The sequence below is a fragment of the Dipodomys spectabilis genome, unplaced genomic scaffold, assembly GCF_019054845.1.
Source record: "Dipodomys spectabilis isolate Male_0828 unplaced genomic scaffold, ASM1905484v1 ptg000018l, whole genome shotgun sequence".
NCBI lineage: Eukaryota > Metazoa > Chordata > Mammalia > Rodentia > Heteromyidae > Dipodomys > Dipodomys spectabilis.
In genome coordinates this window covers 13,073,145-13,088,392 of record NW_024870695.1, presented here as the reverse complement: position 1 = coordinate 13,088,392, position 15,248 = coordinate 13,073,145, and the positions used below count along the sequence as shown (strand labels likewise).

The following is a 15,248-nucleotide window of genomic DNA, read 5'->3' as shown; positions in this document are numbered from 1 at the left end:
CTGGCAAAAAAAACAAACAAAAGAAAAACAAAAACCAACTGGAAAAGGAGGCCAACCATGGAAGGCAAGGAGACAGGGAAGCCCGAAGATGTTGGAATCCTATTTTCCTTCCCTCTATCCCCCAAGGGGCTGGTTCTAGAGGGAGCTCTTAAGTTATGTGAGGTCCTATGAGGTTTGGAGGAAGATGTCAAAGAAACACACACACACACACACACACACACACATACACTCACACAGAGCCTGGCTGCATCCTTGGTGTTCAGGTGACTGCTGATGGTGCTGACTCTCACTCTGTTCCAACCGCGCCGCCCCCCCCGCCACACCACGTGTGGCACGTGCACCTGCATTCGTGCTCATCTCAAGCAAGTATCCACCGCACACTCACACTAAATCACACCTTTCCCAAACTTATGCTCACCCATCTGTATCTGAACACACACACACACATACCATACACATTGCATGCTCAGGTCTGAGTTCTCCATGCCCAGGCCTGGTTACCTCTGTCCTACACACTACTGTGTGGGCTCCCAACCAGAAGAGCAGCACAGGATTCATATCCTGGAGCATCTGGGGTCCTGGCCCTAAAGGAAGTGTGGTGAGGCTCTGGAAGTCTGCATGGAGTAGGCCAGATGAAATGTCAATCCCAACCAATCCAAACATCTCCGTCCCTTGAAACCCCCAGGATAGAGCTGGGCAGAAGAACAGGCATCCAGTGCCACCTAGTGGCACTCTGGAGGAGGGCAGGGCTAATAGGAGACCCCACTGTATCACTGCATCCCAAAGACCCATGGTACTAGTATCCCACAGATGAAGGATGTGGTGGGGGAAGGGCTGATGGGGGGTGGGGGGAGATAGAAGCAGCGTCCTTCTGAGTAGAACTTGGTCCAGGTCCAGTTCATCTAGAGGTATCAGAGGGGCTGCCCAGATGTTTGGAGGCCATCACAAGGACAGACTCCAAGCCCTGGGAGTACAAACAAGGGGTGGGCAGCTCCATGATTCTCAGCCCACCTCTATCATGAGTTCAAAAAGCTAAAAGGAGAAAATAAGTCATTTCATGAGGAAGGGAGGAGGGGGGAGCTGGCAGGAAGGGAAGATCTGCTCCTAGGGTCTTCAATCCAGCTTGAACTTGTCTTCTGATTCTCTCAGCAGGTATAGGCTGTCATCTTCCAGAAAGCTGTAGGCAGGAGGAGAAGCCCACTGAGGCTGGCACCTCGCTCTGGGAGCTCCCTGGGACAAAGTGGGAGGGCATGGGCAAGCTGGAAGGAGGCCAGCAACACATGGAGCCCTCAGTCTTCCTTAGGATTGGGCAAGGAAGGGCACAAAGAAAAGTGAACGCTGGGCTGGGGCTGGTACCCACCTGAAAAAGAGGATGTAGACAGGGATGGTGCTGATGTGCCAGATGGCATGGGCGTCCAGGATCCAGAAGAAGGGTGGGAAGTCAAGTAGTTCAAGCAGGGACAGCCCCTGCAGCAGCAAAACCACCACCATGCACTTGTGGACATGAGGCAGCTGCCGGCGGTTCCACAGGCACCAGGCCAGCCACCATACCATGTTCACCACACCTGGGGATCGGTGGGCACCACAGGCTCACTCATCAGACCTCCTCCCTGTCCCCAGGCCACCCTCCAAGTGCTTAGTCCTGGGCCCATCCTCAGCCTGTCCTCAGCCTCACCTCTCCCTCCTCCTCCCAAGGCCTCTCCAGAACCTCTAACTTCCTCCGCCCCCCTGTTCTGCACATGGCCGGACCTCTGGGGCTTCTGTCCTGCCTTACCAATTGCCACGTTGACCACCAAGTTGTAGCCATAGTCAAAGTGGATGAGGCTCAAGTAGGAGACGTGTGCGGTCAGCAGCAGCAGCAGGAGGGCGCGGAAGGCACTGGCCACAGACGGGTGCTGCAGCCCCACGGTCCTGCCCACCACCCAAAGCAGCTCAAGGTGGCAGGCAGCTATCCCGCTCCCTGAACCACCTTCTTCAACAGGAGTGCACCTTGCTGAAGCCACTGCCCTCTCCCCTGCCCAAAGAGGGCAGCCCCTCCCCCAGGGCAGCCTGGTGGTGTTGGGGAGGCCAGGGAAGAGGCCCTGAACAGTACCTCTGGGGAGGATGAGGAGCCCCTCACTGCCCACCTGTTCCCCAGCCCTTCAGATAGACTCACCTGACACAGCACAGGTAGATAGAGTGCAGGATGACAGCAGAGGCACAGAAGTAATCCATCTTCTGAGGATGGGGAGAGCCCACAGGGCCATGTAAGGAGACTAGGGTACTCAAAGGCTTTGCAGAGCGCAGAGCCCATCAAAGGAGCCACTGGGGACAGGGGCAGGGAGGGCCTGGGCCTAGGCTTGCAGTCAACAGAGATGTGGCCATATGCCCAGGGTGATTTAACCCTGACGGATTCACTATGTTCACATTGCACAATGGTTTAGTGTGCATACCTGTGTGTGTGTGTGTGTGTGTGTGTGTGTGTAAACTGGGGCTTGAACTCGGGACTTCACACTCAAGGCTGGTGCTCTATTACTTGGCCTACACCTTCATTTCCAGCTTATTTTCTGGTTAGTCGGAGATAAGAGTCTCAAGGACTTTTCAGTTGGGCCTGACTTCAAACTCTGATCCTCAGATCTCAGCCTGCTGAGTAAACTATACCCCTCAACTGTCATCCGAGCTAGGATTGCAGGTGTGAGCCATGGTTGCTTGGCCCTGGCATCGTGCTTTAACACTGCTCTGCAGCCAGGTTTTCATGGCATCAGTGGGTGTGCCACATGAGTGCACACCACTGAATTCAGAGCTGAATTCAAGGACACTGGTCCCGATCACTCCTACTAGCTGGTAGCCTTGAGCAAATGACTTCACTTCTCTGAGGCAAAACGAGCCAGTGATGGAACCTTAAAACCTTAGGAGCCTACAGAGGGTACACATTACAGGCCGTTCTGCCCAAGCCGCCTGTTCCCCTCTGGCACTGTCCGTGCAAGAGGGATGAGAGCACTCACCTCTGTGAGATCAGTGTCCCTGGTGTGGAAGACCGTGGACCAGAACCACGCATTGAGGGACACCTGAGGAAGGAGGGGTGGGTGAGTGCGCTGTGTCCTGTCTGGGGGGACTCCCAGAGGTTCACAACCGCGGCCTTTGGGATGGGCTCTGAGGGAGAGAAATGTGCTTTTTGGGTCCCCAGATCCCTGTTGAATTACCCAGGCCCTCACTCCTACTCAGCCTAGTTTCCTCAGAAGGACAATTCCCCTCAAAACTGTGACATACCCCCCTAAGGTCCCCAAAGCCACAGGGGCTACAGCCTCCACAGGTTCTAGCCTGGCCTGGGAACCAGTCCTGGCAAAGCAAGTTCCCAGGTTACTCAACAGCTATGGCAACAGCCCGAGGGGCCTGCCTCCTCCTCCTCCTCCACCAACCAGGTGATGACAGCCCCACCTGGGCCCAGGGGGAGCGGGTGACCTCAGCTTCTAGGGGTGGGATGAAGTGGGAGGAATGAAAGGGCTTGGGCCAGCCTTGGGGTGTGTCCCTGAACACTGAGGCCCAGCCTCTGAGGACAGCTGCCAATCTAGCCCAGCTCTCTCCTGGCCAGGCCAGCCTAACTCGCCAAGCCAGAGCTTCGTCTGAGCCCTGGGGAAGAGCAAGGGCAAGACAGAAGCGCTGCAGCCAGTGAGGGCCCAGGGTAAATGACATGGAGAAAGCAGGAGTCTTATGGGCGTGGTTGCTGGCACTTTCTTCCAGGATGGCTGTGTTCTGGGATGCAGTGCAGAGGCCAGGCAGTCAAAGGAAGAAACCACAGGGCCAGGCCTGGTGTGTCCCGGAGGAGGGGAGGAGTGCTCAGGGTGGGACAGGCCTGTCAGAGATGAAAAGGACAAAAGAGCTGCCAGCTTTAGTACCCGGATAACTGACCAGACCAGGGGCAGAAAGCCATTCCATAGGATCCTGCTGCAGGAGGGTTAGGCAGGCAGCGGGGGACGGCAGGCAGAGAGGGAAGGGAGGAGGCGCAGGACTGCAAGGCTAGCCAGATACCCGTTCCACGGCTGGGCTGAGCTTGGGAGAGTCAGGGCAGCCTGTGGCCTGTGCAGCCTGAGCCTTGCTCTTCTGTTGCTCTAGACTGTGGCAAAGGCCTTGCCTCTTAGGCCAGCTCCCTGCTTGGGACATATCTGGGCTAGCCAGTTTTTGAGATAAGATTCTCACTCATTCTTGTCTGGACTGAGTGGTCTTCTGTTCCTTCCTGGCCCTGAGGGCTGATGACTTCTCAGGCTAGGCTGTTTCTTCCTTTTTTTTTTTTTTTTTGGGTCCAGTCATTGGGCCTGAACTCTGGGCCTGGGCGCTGTCCCTCAGCTCTTCAGCTCAAGACTAGCACTCTCCTACTTGAGCCACAGCGCCACTTCTGGCTTTTTTTTTCTGCTTATGTGGTGCTGAGGAATTGAACTCAGGGCCTCAAGCATGCAAGGCAAGCACTCTACCACTGAGCCACCTTCCCAGCCCTGCTTCTTCCTTTAAGGATGGCCATTCTGTCCCTGCCACCTGCTTCCAGGCTTCCTGCTACTGTCCCTTCCTCTAGAGGTTGGGAAATGGGGTGAAAGCTTCTGACTTCTTGGACACTGGGGTACACAGGGTCACAGCTGGGAGAGGAACCACCCTGGGCTGGAGACAGATGCAGGCAATCACCAGGGCCATGACCAGGAAGGTCAGGTGCAGGGTCAGCTTAGGGAAGAGATTGGCCCAGGAGCTAGTGTAGGAGGAAGAAGAGAAGGAGCAGGGGCTGCCAGCCAGCCAGGCCTCCTTGTCACCCACAATAGAAAGAGAGAGGTGACAAGAGGATTAAGTGGCAGTTGGAACATCTAAAAGCATCAGTGGACATGCGCTGGGCCAGGCCTTCACTCCACAGGAGGGACAGGCGGGGGCTGCTGGGTTCCCTGCCAAACCTCTACCTCCGACACCTTCCACTTTCAGAGACCCACCTCAAGACTGGACTCTGGTTGCCCGCTCTCCCTGAGAGACTATCCTATATGGGGAGTGACTCTTCTGCCAATCCTTTCCTTAGACTTAGAATGCAGGGCTTCAGTAATCCCAGCTACTCAGGAGACTGAGCTCTGAGGATGGTGGTTTAAAGCCAATCAGGTAGGAAAAACGGTAAAACTCTTATCTCTAATTAAAAACCAAAAAAGCCAGAAGTGGAGCTGTGGCTAGTCTAGAGTATAAAAAGCTCAGGGACAATGTCCAAGCCCTGAGGTCAAGCCCTAACACTGGCATCACACACACACACATACACACACACACACACACAATGCAAGCCCTAGAGCCATACTTCCCAGGTTCAAACCTCAGCTCTGCCCGGGTTCTAATTTTCTTGTGTGTGTGTTTGTTTGCTAGTCCTAGGGCTTGAACTCCGAGCCTGGGTGTTGTCCCTGAGCTTCTTTTGCTCAAAGCTATTGCTCTACAACTTGAGCCACAGCTCCACTTCTGGCTTTTTGGTAGTTTAATGGAGATAAGAGTCTCACAGACTTTCCTGTCCGGGATGGCTTGGAACAGCAATTCTCAGATTTCAGCCTCCTGAGTAGGTAGGATGACAAGTGTGAGCCACCAGCCTGGCTCAGCTGTATTCTTGAACAAGTAACCAAGCTTCTGTGATGACCTTAGTGGCCTCACCCACAGAGTAGTGTTAAAATAGCACACACACCTTCCAGGAGAGCTGTCTTACATGCCTGGTCAAAGGAGCCACTCCACAAATGGCTACTGTTATTCCTGCGTGGTCCACAGCTGATGTCCCATAAATGTTGTTTTCCTTCATTCTGTCCAGTAGGCTGACCCCACCGCTTCCTTCACGGGTTCCCCTATATTTTCACGGGTTCCCCTATATTTTTAAGTGCTGCCAAGTTCAAGGTTAAACCTTGGGATTCCTGGAATGTAGACACTTCACCTTGGGTAGAGCTTTTCTTCCTTGTTCCTGAGCCACTAGCCCAACAATAGGGTCCCAGCTGATACTGTTGCTCTTCTGCGTGTTTAATCAAGGCCCAAGCAGAGGACAGATGGACAGAGAAGGAAGGGAAATCCCCAGACACAAGTGCATGGCTGCTCCAGGCTCCTCAGCCAGGCTGGAGAGGAGTGGAAGGGGCAGACACCATAACCAGCCAGGGGTCAGTGGGCTGGCCCAAGCACCGAGAACTTCAGCAAACACTGAGCAAAGGGGGTGGCCGGGGCACGGCGCCAGTGCAGGGGACGGGATGAGGGGCCGGTGCAGTCTGCTGGAAAATAGGAAAATTGAGACAAAAATATCACAGCCATGAAACTGGTTGCATGCCACGGGAGCCAGATCTGTCAGGAATTCGACCCCAGTGCTAAGCCCCAGTGCTTGGGGCTGTCATTGACACCGTAGTGGTGGGGACAAGTGGGTCTTTAAATAGCTCGGTGTCTCAGAAGTGGGGGAAGCAGAATGTTAAATATGATGCCTGCTGCCATCCTGTCCCCTCCCAGGGGCCAGTGTCTAGCTCTGCCTCAGGCATAGTAAGCCTGCCCGGGCTCATTCTTGAGAGAACAGGAGCTTTTTCTACATCAAAAAGGATTCCTTGATTTCCTGCCATTCCCCATTCCACTGGCTCTTGTCGGACCATCAGGAAGTCCTTCCTGAAGTCTAACCACCATTTGACTGCAGGGGCAACTTATCTCTTGTAGTTTCCTCAACAGAGGTGACCTATCAGGCCTTACCTCCATAAATCATCCTATAAAGACAGTCAGGGGACTGGGAATGTGGCTTAGGAGTGCTTGCCTAGCATGCATGAAGTCCTGGGTTCAATTCCTCAGTACCACATACATAGAAAAAGCTAGAAGTAGTCCTGTGGCTCAAGTGGTAGAGTGCTAGCCTTGAGCAAAAGAAGCTCATCAGAGACAATGCCCAGGCCCTGAGTTCAAGCCCTAGGACTGGCAAAAAATAAAAAAGATAGTTGGGGCTTCCCTTCTACTTCTTCCTCTCACTTTTACACTCGAGGACCTTTCTCTATTAGAGGAAGCAGTGGGGAACTGGTTCGGCCTCCTAGATGCAGCAGAAAGTCAAGCCTCCTTCATGAAGTCAATGAGCCTTTGCTAGGTGCCCGTGGCTCATATCTATAATCCTAGCTACTCAGGAGACTAAGTTCTGAGGATCACAGGTTCAAAGCCAGCTTATGCAAAAAAGTCTCTGAGACTCTTATCTCTAATTAACCACCAAAACACTAGAAGTGGAGCTGTGGCTCAAGTTGTAGAGTGTTAGCCTTGAGCAAAGAAGCTCAGGAACAGTGAGTTTTTTTCTTTTTTCTTTTTTTTTTGGGGGGGGGGTTCAGGTGTGGGGCTTGAACTTTGGGCCTGGGCACTATCCCACAGCTCTTCAGCTCAAGGCTAGTGCTCTACCACTTGAGCCACAGCGCCACTTCCAGCTTTCTGAGTAGTTTATTGGAGATAAGAGTCTCAGGAACTTTCCTGTACGGGCTGGCTTTGAACCATGATCCTCAGATCTCAGCCTCCTGAATAACTAGGATTACAGGCGTGAGCACCTGACTCAGGGACAGTGTTATGCCCATAGTGTCCCAGGATACCTCCCCAAACACACTCCCTCAACACACACACACACACACACACACACACACACACACACACACACACACACACTTTTTGTGCAGAACTTAGCAGGCTTTCTAGCCTTTCCTGGTACCTGCCCAGCTGTAGCCCAGGTCTATACAGCAAGGCAGGGTGGCTTTACTAGCCCCTCTAGGGACCATGGTCTCTTAATTTCCCAAAGGCAAAGCTGTGGCATCCTTATACCAAAATAGAACCGAGAATTGATGGGACTTCCCACTGTACCCCAATTCAAAGAGGGGCCTCATTCTGTCTAGAAGACCAGCCCAAGACAAAGTCCACTGCCACACCCTCCAAACAACTCAGGCTGTCTCCCTCCTGCAGAAACATACATACAAAGAACTTAATGTCAAGTATAAAATCTGAAGTAGATGGGCTGGGTCTGGGGACAAGCCTGTAATCCCAGCATTCAGTAGGGGAAGGCAGAAGACTGAGAGTTGGAGTCCAAGTTTGACTACAGACACACACACACACACACACACACACACACACACACACACACACGAATAAAAAGAAAAACAAATGATCATCATCTATAGTGGGTCTGAGGCTATGTCCATTGAGGGCCTTGTGATGGTACAACGGAACCCCATGACTTACAGCCCCATGTTCTGCGGTGTCCTAAGACTTAGGCTCCAACTATCTATTCTCTACTCCCTGCCCTACATCATCCTCAACTCTTCCCCTAAAGCTCTTGGCTATTGTGGACTGCTGGTGTCCCTGGCAGGTGGTACTGCTCACTAAGACAAAAGTTGACGTGCAGACACCAGAGATGAAAGCCCCAGGAATCAAGAGCTGTGCAGCAACCCTCTAAAGTATCCTTGGGACTGTGGTTCAAGCACAGAGGTGATGAACTTTGTGCTAGGCAGCACTGCTCGGTGCTCTCTAAGAGGGGTGGGGATGAGGAGGCAGACAAGCCATGTCCCTGGAAGAACCCCAAGGGAAAAGGAGACAGGAGGGACCTGCTTTCTCTCTCAGACAGGACTAAATTCCCTTCTCAGTGAGTGGTCTAAACAAGAAGTGGGGGGCTGGGATGTAGCTCAGTGGCAAAGCGCTTGCCTAGCAAGTGCAACGTCCTGGGTTCGATCCCCAGTACCAAAAAAGAAAAGACAAAAAAAATACAGTTAAAAAAAAAAACAAGAAGTGGGGGCTCCACTGCGCCCATGGTTGTGACACCGTGCACTGATGCCACTCCCTTGCCTACAACCAGGTCCCAGCCCCAGCCTGGCACTCAGTCCTCTTAGCTCCATCTCATCTCCTTATACTCCAAGGCTGCCTGCACAGGCCCCACCCATACTGCCTGGAACAGCTGAATCCCAACTTCTCTCTCCCATACACCCATGTCTAAGCCTTGTCAGGCCCACAAGTTTCCCATGACACTGTCCTCCTGGTACTTATCCCCTACTAGAGGATGTGGCCTCTCTGCCTCACAACTCCCCCAGCTCTCAACTGGGCCTTCCTGGGCTCTGCCTGACTCCTGCCCCCTGTCTCCCAAGTAGGCCCATTACATTTCACTCCCTAGGATGGAGCCTGCAGTCCCTCCAGTACCAACCCTGTGTCTGCCCACAGGCAAATGCTCAGCCATCTTTCAGCCCAGCATGTGGAGGCAGCCTAGGCTGAGGGCTCAGGCCTTCAAATCACTGTGCTAGCAGTTAGGCCTATTTTGTTTACTTGCTAACTAGTTAGCTATTCACTTCCCAGCTCTGAGCCTTTTTCTGATGAGGATTACATGAGGAAATATATGTTAAGTGCTTAGGACAGAATTTCTATCCCTTTAGCCACCTGGCTTAGGGTTCTGCTGGAAGGGAAGACAGAGTCCCTTTTCGGTTACAACTATACTTTTAGCCCTGGAAAACAGGGAAAGCTGGGTGGCTAGAAGTCCGGGGTATCATTGAGGATTGAGAGTTCCTCCTGTCAGGCTACCTACCCAGGCAAAGGCCACGCAGGTGTGGTACATGGGGGAGGAGGCTGGCACGGATGTGCGGTAGCGGCAGAGCATCACCAGGCTGGCCAGGCCATTGAGGAGAGAGGCCACAGCAGAAGCTGGCTCTTGGATGAACAGGAACCGAGAGAAGGGCCACTGAAAAAAGGAGCAAATGGAGGGGGGTCTGAGGGACAGGCAGCCCCGAAGGTGCAGCATCAACAGGTTTCCAGTTGTTTCCTCAGCTCTGGACTTTGGCCAAAGCCTTTGGCTCTCTCAGGCCAATGAGTAGCTCTAGAGTCATTGCTGGTTAGGATCAGGACCTTGTCCTAGCCAGCACACACTTCTCTGTCCCTGGGGAGAACAGATAAGCCAATAACGATGGAAATAACTTGTGTCCATCCAGACAACAGCTTCTAATCTTTTTTCAAGTGTTTCCCACAGTCCTTGGCGCATCAGCTTACTCTGTGGCAAATTAGGAAGAATAATTCCTACCAGTCTCAACTGCTAAAACGAGACAATATTGGACCAAAAGGTGCCTGGAAAGTGAGCAATCTGAAGGATAGTGATACTAATTCTGACCTTTACTGGAGAAGCAACAGAAAAACATGCCATTATGAGAACTTCAATGGCTTAAGAAGCCCAGCACCCCCCTCTAAGGAGACCCTGAAGCTGCCCAGATCTTGTTACTCCAAGTCCACAAACAGAACACATTGGTTCCATCCAATCATAGGGAAAGGGGCAGCTTCTGAATAGGTCCTGCTCCAAACCTCCACCATCACCCCACACTTCAGACTGCTTGCACAGGGTGGACCAACGGAAGTGCATCTTTTTTCTCTTTCTTTCTTTCTTCCTCTTTCTCTCTCTTTCTTTCTTTCCTTTCTTTCTTTCTTTTTCTTTCTTTCTTTCTTTCTTTTCTTTCTCTCTCTTTCTTTCTTTCTTTCTTCCTTTTTTTTTTTTTGGGTCCAGTCATGGGGCCTGAACTCTGGGCCTGGGCGCTGTCCCTCAGCTCTTCAGCTCAAGGCTAGCACTCTACCACTTGAGCCACAGCGCCACTTCCGGCTTTTTTTTCTTTTTGCTTATGTGGTGCTGAGGAATTGAACCCAGGGCCTCTGGCATGCAAGGCAAGCGCTCTACCACTGAGCCACCTTCCCAGCCCCTTTCTTCCTTTTTTTGTCAGTCGTGGAGCTTGAACTCTGGGCCTGGGCGCTGTCCCTGAGCTCTTCAGCTCAAGGTGAGTGCGCTACTTGAGCCACAGCACCACTTCCATTTTCAGTGGTTAATTGGAGTAAGAGTCTCACAACTTTCCTGCCTGGGCTGGCTTTGAACCGTGATTCTCAGATCTCAGCCTCCTGAGTGGCTAGGATAAGAGGCATGAGCCACCAGTACCCAGCCCAAAGTGTATCTTGTTCCTATCACATGACCACCAACATACCTTCTCTGATCTTCCAACTCACCTTGCCATGGAACTGAGGCACTCTGTAGCCTTCCTGGAGGTAAAGGCCAACGGTGACCCACATACACTCATACTTACAGTCGTCCCGACAAGTCCAGCCTGAAATAGATAAATGGAGCCAGTGGACTCCCCAGCTGAGGAGGCACAGAGAAAACCAGGTGGAGTCCAAGTACAAATGGAGGCCAAGCGGCCTAGATGTTGGAGACAATCAACAGAAATCTCAAATTTCTAGCTTTCCACCTGAGTAGAGAGAGGGTGGGACTTGCATACAAGAGGAAGCGAAATGAGTATATGTAAGCAACTTTTAGTGATGGGAGCAAATACAAGTATTTCTCCTTTCACCCAAGATGGGAGATTTGTCTCTGTGTATGGGTGTGTGTGTGTGTGTTGGTACTGGAGTTTGAACTCAGGGCCTCTTGCTCTCACTTTCCACTCAAGGCTGGCATTCTACCTTTGCACCGTATTTTCATTTCTGGATTTTTTTTTTTGCTGGTTATTTCACTTGGATTCATCTGCCAGGTTGGCTCTGAACCTCAGATCTCAACCTCCTAAGTAACTAGGACTAGAGGCACAAGCCTGGCTTCAAGACAGGGAGCTTGACCTATGATGGACTCACCTATGGACGGCTGAGTGTATGGGTGCCCTTTCGGAACACAGAATTAGTCTTACTTGCCTGGGAGGAGTTCTTGCTGCCTCCCTATGTCCTGGGAAAATGAAACCCAAATGCTTCACCCTAACTTTTGAGGCCCCAAGTTGCTTTTCCACCTTTTCATAGTCCCTGTGCCTGGGTAAACTAAACCATTGAGTGCGCCCACATCTGTCCCCCATTCTCTCTGTTCCATCTGTATGCAATGGAAAAGGGTAGTACAGTACAAGCTGTGTCTCAGCTTTACTATTTATAATCAGTGTGACCTTGGGCAGGGTCTTATTGTTTCCCCATTTGTAAAATAGAGAAACTACCTCAAAGGCTGTGGTGAAAGCTATTCGACCTATTGTGACATCTGCCATACCATAGGAGCTCCATATGCCTGTTCCTTGCCACTAAAGTCATGGATGGGAAGTTAATGTGTTCATCCGGAAGCCATTCCTTCACAAAATATTATGTAAGATGTTCCATTTCTTTATGCCTGAGGAAACACTTTTTATGGTAACTTGTCATATGGTCTATGAACAAACCCACTTCTTTAGACATTGATAAATTCTTTTTTTCCCCCACATGATTTTATACAAGAATACTTCAGATGTGTTATTAGATGTGACTGATTTTAACAAACCTATTAGACTTGTATCAATTAGTTACCTGTTCAATTCATAGTCTTTTGAGAATCATTGCCTTTTTGTTTAAAAAAAGATGGCCTATTTTGGGACTTTGTGTAGGTACATTCCTGTTTTTGTGACAAAAGAAAAACTTTAAAACTGTCCCAAATAGAAAAAATAATGGCTATCAGAGATATGTTTTGTTTTAGTGTGAGTTATCGTTTTTGTATTTGTTTATTGTAAGGGTGTACATTTAGTATTCAGCGCAGTTTTCAAAACAAAGCAATTAAAATTTGTTTTAAAAAATATTATGTAAGGCTCTCCCCGCTCCCCCCTTCTCAAAGCCAGAATCTCTTCCTTTCTGAGTCAGTGCTGAATCTAAAGATCTTTTAGGACTCAGATCATTCCCTACTAGAGAAGGCTAAAAGCTCCATGTCTGGACCCCTTTCCTGGAAAGGCAGGACCTTGGTCTGATTTCTGGGTCACTCCAGGGCCTTGTACTGCAATTAGCATTTAATAAATAGCGATTTGAATTAATTTTTTAAAGCTCCTAGGGACATAAGACAAGCTGATGAGAACCTCTACCACTCCGGACATTCCACACAATCTCAAGAGTTCCATTGGGGAAACCAAGATTGAGAGCTTGCAGAGCCTTGGGGTCGCGAGGGGCGTGACCAAAAGCAATGGGCGGGGCTTACCTGCTAGGCTCATGTAGATTGGCTGTCGGGAACGGAAGTGGCTCAGTGCTCCCCCTGAGCAGTTCCGCTCCTCGCATCTGAGCACGCAGTCGCGGTATACCGGTTCACGGTCGCCTTGGGAGCCGCTCACGAGCGCCGCTGCCCCGGCTAGCAGCATCAGGCGTGCTGCCCGTCCAGCCATCCTGTCACTCCGGCTAGCCACTGAAGGAGGGGCTTGGGAGCATGCGAAGCCTGCACTTCCGGAGTAACCGGAAGTACCTGTGCTCTCTTTTGTACCGTCCCCTGACGTCCATTCATTTTAAAGAAAAGTTCCCGGATGGGCGGGCGTCTGCCCCACCCCTTGCGTCGCTGACGGCTGTCGTGTGTGTGTGTGTGTGTGTGTGTGTGTGTGTGTGTGTGTGTGTGTGTGTGTGTGTGTGTGTGTGTGTGTGTGTGTGTGTCTGTGTCTGTGTCTCTGTGTCTGTGTGTCTATGTCTGTGTGTGTCTGTGTCTGTGTGTCTGTGTGTGGTGTGTTTTCTGGTGGTTTATTAGAGATACGAATCTCACGGACTTTCCTGCCCGGGCTGGCTTTGAACCACGATCCTCAGATCTCAGCCTCCTGAGCACTAGGATTACAGGCGTGAGCCACTGGCGCCTGGCTTTGGCTCTGTTTTTTTGTTTGTTTTGTTTTGATGTCGATCCTGAGGCTTGAACTCTGGGTCTGGGCACTGTCCCTGAGCTTTATGGACTCAAGCCGATCACTGTAGCACTTGAGCCACCGACTCACTTCAGGCTCTTTTGGTGCTTCATTGGAGAGAAGCTCAGGAACTTTCTTGCCTGGGCTGGCTTTGAATCGAGATCCTTAGATCTCAGCCTTCAGAGTAGCACGTTTCTTCACCTGCCAGAGTTAATGGCTTGCCATGCCTTGTAGGATCAAGAAAAAAAATTTTTTTTCTTCCTAGGCTCTCTTTATTTTATCAAGGATTACTTGTCATCTCTCATCATCTGTCATCGTGACAACGGCAATAACTTTTTTTTTTTGGTCCGGTCATGGGGCCTGAACTCTGGGCCTGGGCGCTGTCCCTCGGCTCTTCAGCTCAAGGCTAATAGCGCTCTACCAGTTAAGCCACAGTGCCACTAACGGCTTTTTTCTTTTTGCTTATGTGGTGCTGAGGAACCGAACTCAGGGCATCAGGCATGCAAGGCAAGCACTCTACCGCTGAGCCACCTTCCCAGCCCCTGGCAATAACTTTTGATGGGATTCCTTGGCTCTGCTTTTTTGCCCCCTCAGAGCTGGGCTGGTTTTACTAAAATTCACATTTGAATTTGAAATTCTCAAGGAATTTCTTTGAATTTTTTTTTCCCAGGGGGTTGGTTATGGACCGACTGAACTCTGAACTCAGAGCCTGGCCACTATCCTTGAGGCTCAAGGTGAGCGCTCTACCACTTGAGCCACAGCTCCCACTTCCAGTTTTCTGGTGATTAATTGGAGATAAGAGTCTCAGGGACTTTCCTTCGGGAGCTGGCTTTAAACCACGACCCTCAGATCTCAGCCTCCTGAGGTGTGAGACACCCGTGCATGGCTTTATACATTCTTGAGTTCAAGCCCAAGAACCAAAGAAAGAAGGAGGGGAAAGAAGAATAGGAGGAGGAGGAAGAGGAAGAATGAACAACATAATCTCCAGGCACCCGTGGCTCACGCCTGTAATCCTAGCTACTCAGGAGGCTGAGATCTGAAGATCATGGTTCAGAGCCAGCCCAGGCTGGAAAGTCCATGAGACTCTTACCTCCAGTTAACCACCAGAAAGAGGTAGAGTGGCTGTGGTTCAAGAGGTAAGAGTGCTTGCCTTGAACTGAAGAGTTGAGGGACAGACTTCAGGCCCAGAGTTCAAGCCCCATGATGGACCAAAAAAAAAAAAATCATGCCAGGCACTGGTGGCTCATGCCTGTAATCCTACCTATTCAGGAGGGCTGAGATCTGAGGATCCCGGTTCAAAGCCAACGGGGGCAAAAAAGTTCCCGTAAGACTCTCACCTCCGATTAACCACTCAAAAAGCCAGAAATGGAGCTGTGGTTCAAAGTGGTAGAGCACTAGCCTTGAGCCTCACGACTAAATAACTGAATAAGTAAATAAATACATTCACTGAGTGCCTAACCTGGAGCTGTCAAACCACCAGCATGGTTGCACACTGAGATGAAAGTGAGGTAATATTTATGGGGGGGGGGGGAAATTAAGGAAGACTCTTGGGAATAGAATGCTTGCTTTAATTCTGCTGTCCCATTTCTCTGCAGGAGCACCAGCACCCACCCACCCAAATCTCATCAAAGCACTGAAGTCATGTAG

At 50.9% G+C, this 15,248-nt stretch overlaps 1 protein-coding gene across 2 annotated transcripts; it reads right to left on the bottom strand.

Moving 5' to 3' along the window:
• Pgap3 (post-GPI attachment to proteins phospholipase 3) lies at positions 1–13,147 on the bottom strand. Of its 2 annotated transcripts, XR_006146734.1 has the most exons (9): positions 12,926–13,147; positions 10,972–11,069; positions 9,521–9,673; positions 2,985–3,047; positions 2,156–2,217; positions 1,775–1,911; positions 1,361–1,565; positions 451–1,177; positions 1–228 (listed from the first exon to the last, which is right to left on the bottom strand). XR_006146734.1 is itself a non-coding variant. In XM_042673819.1 (8 exons), the coding sequence occupies exons 1-8, from the start codon at positions 13,104–13,106 to the stop codon at positions 1,114–1,116; spliced, it is 963 nt and encodes a 320-aa protein (XP_042529753.1). In that variant the 5' UTR covers positions 13,107–13,147; the 3' UTR covers positions 1–1,113. The 2 variants fall into 2 exon arrangements, 1 of the variants encoding a protein (XP_042529753.1); XM_042673819.1 differs by having other exon boundaries at positions 1–1,177.
• Between the last annotated feature and the right edge of the window lie 2,101 nt (positions 13,148–15,248).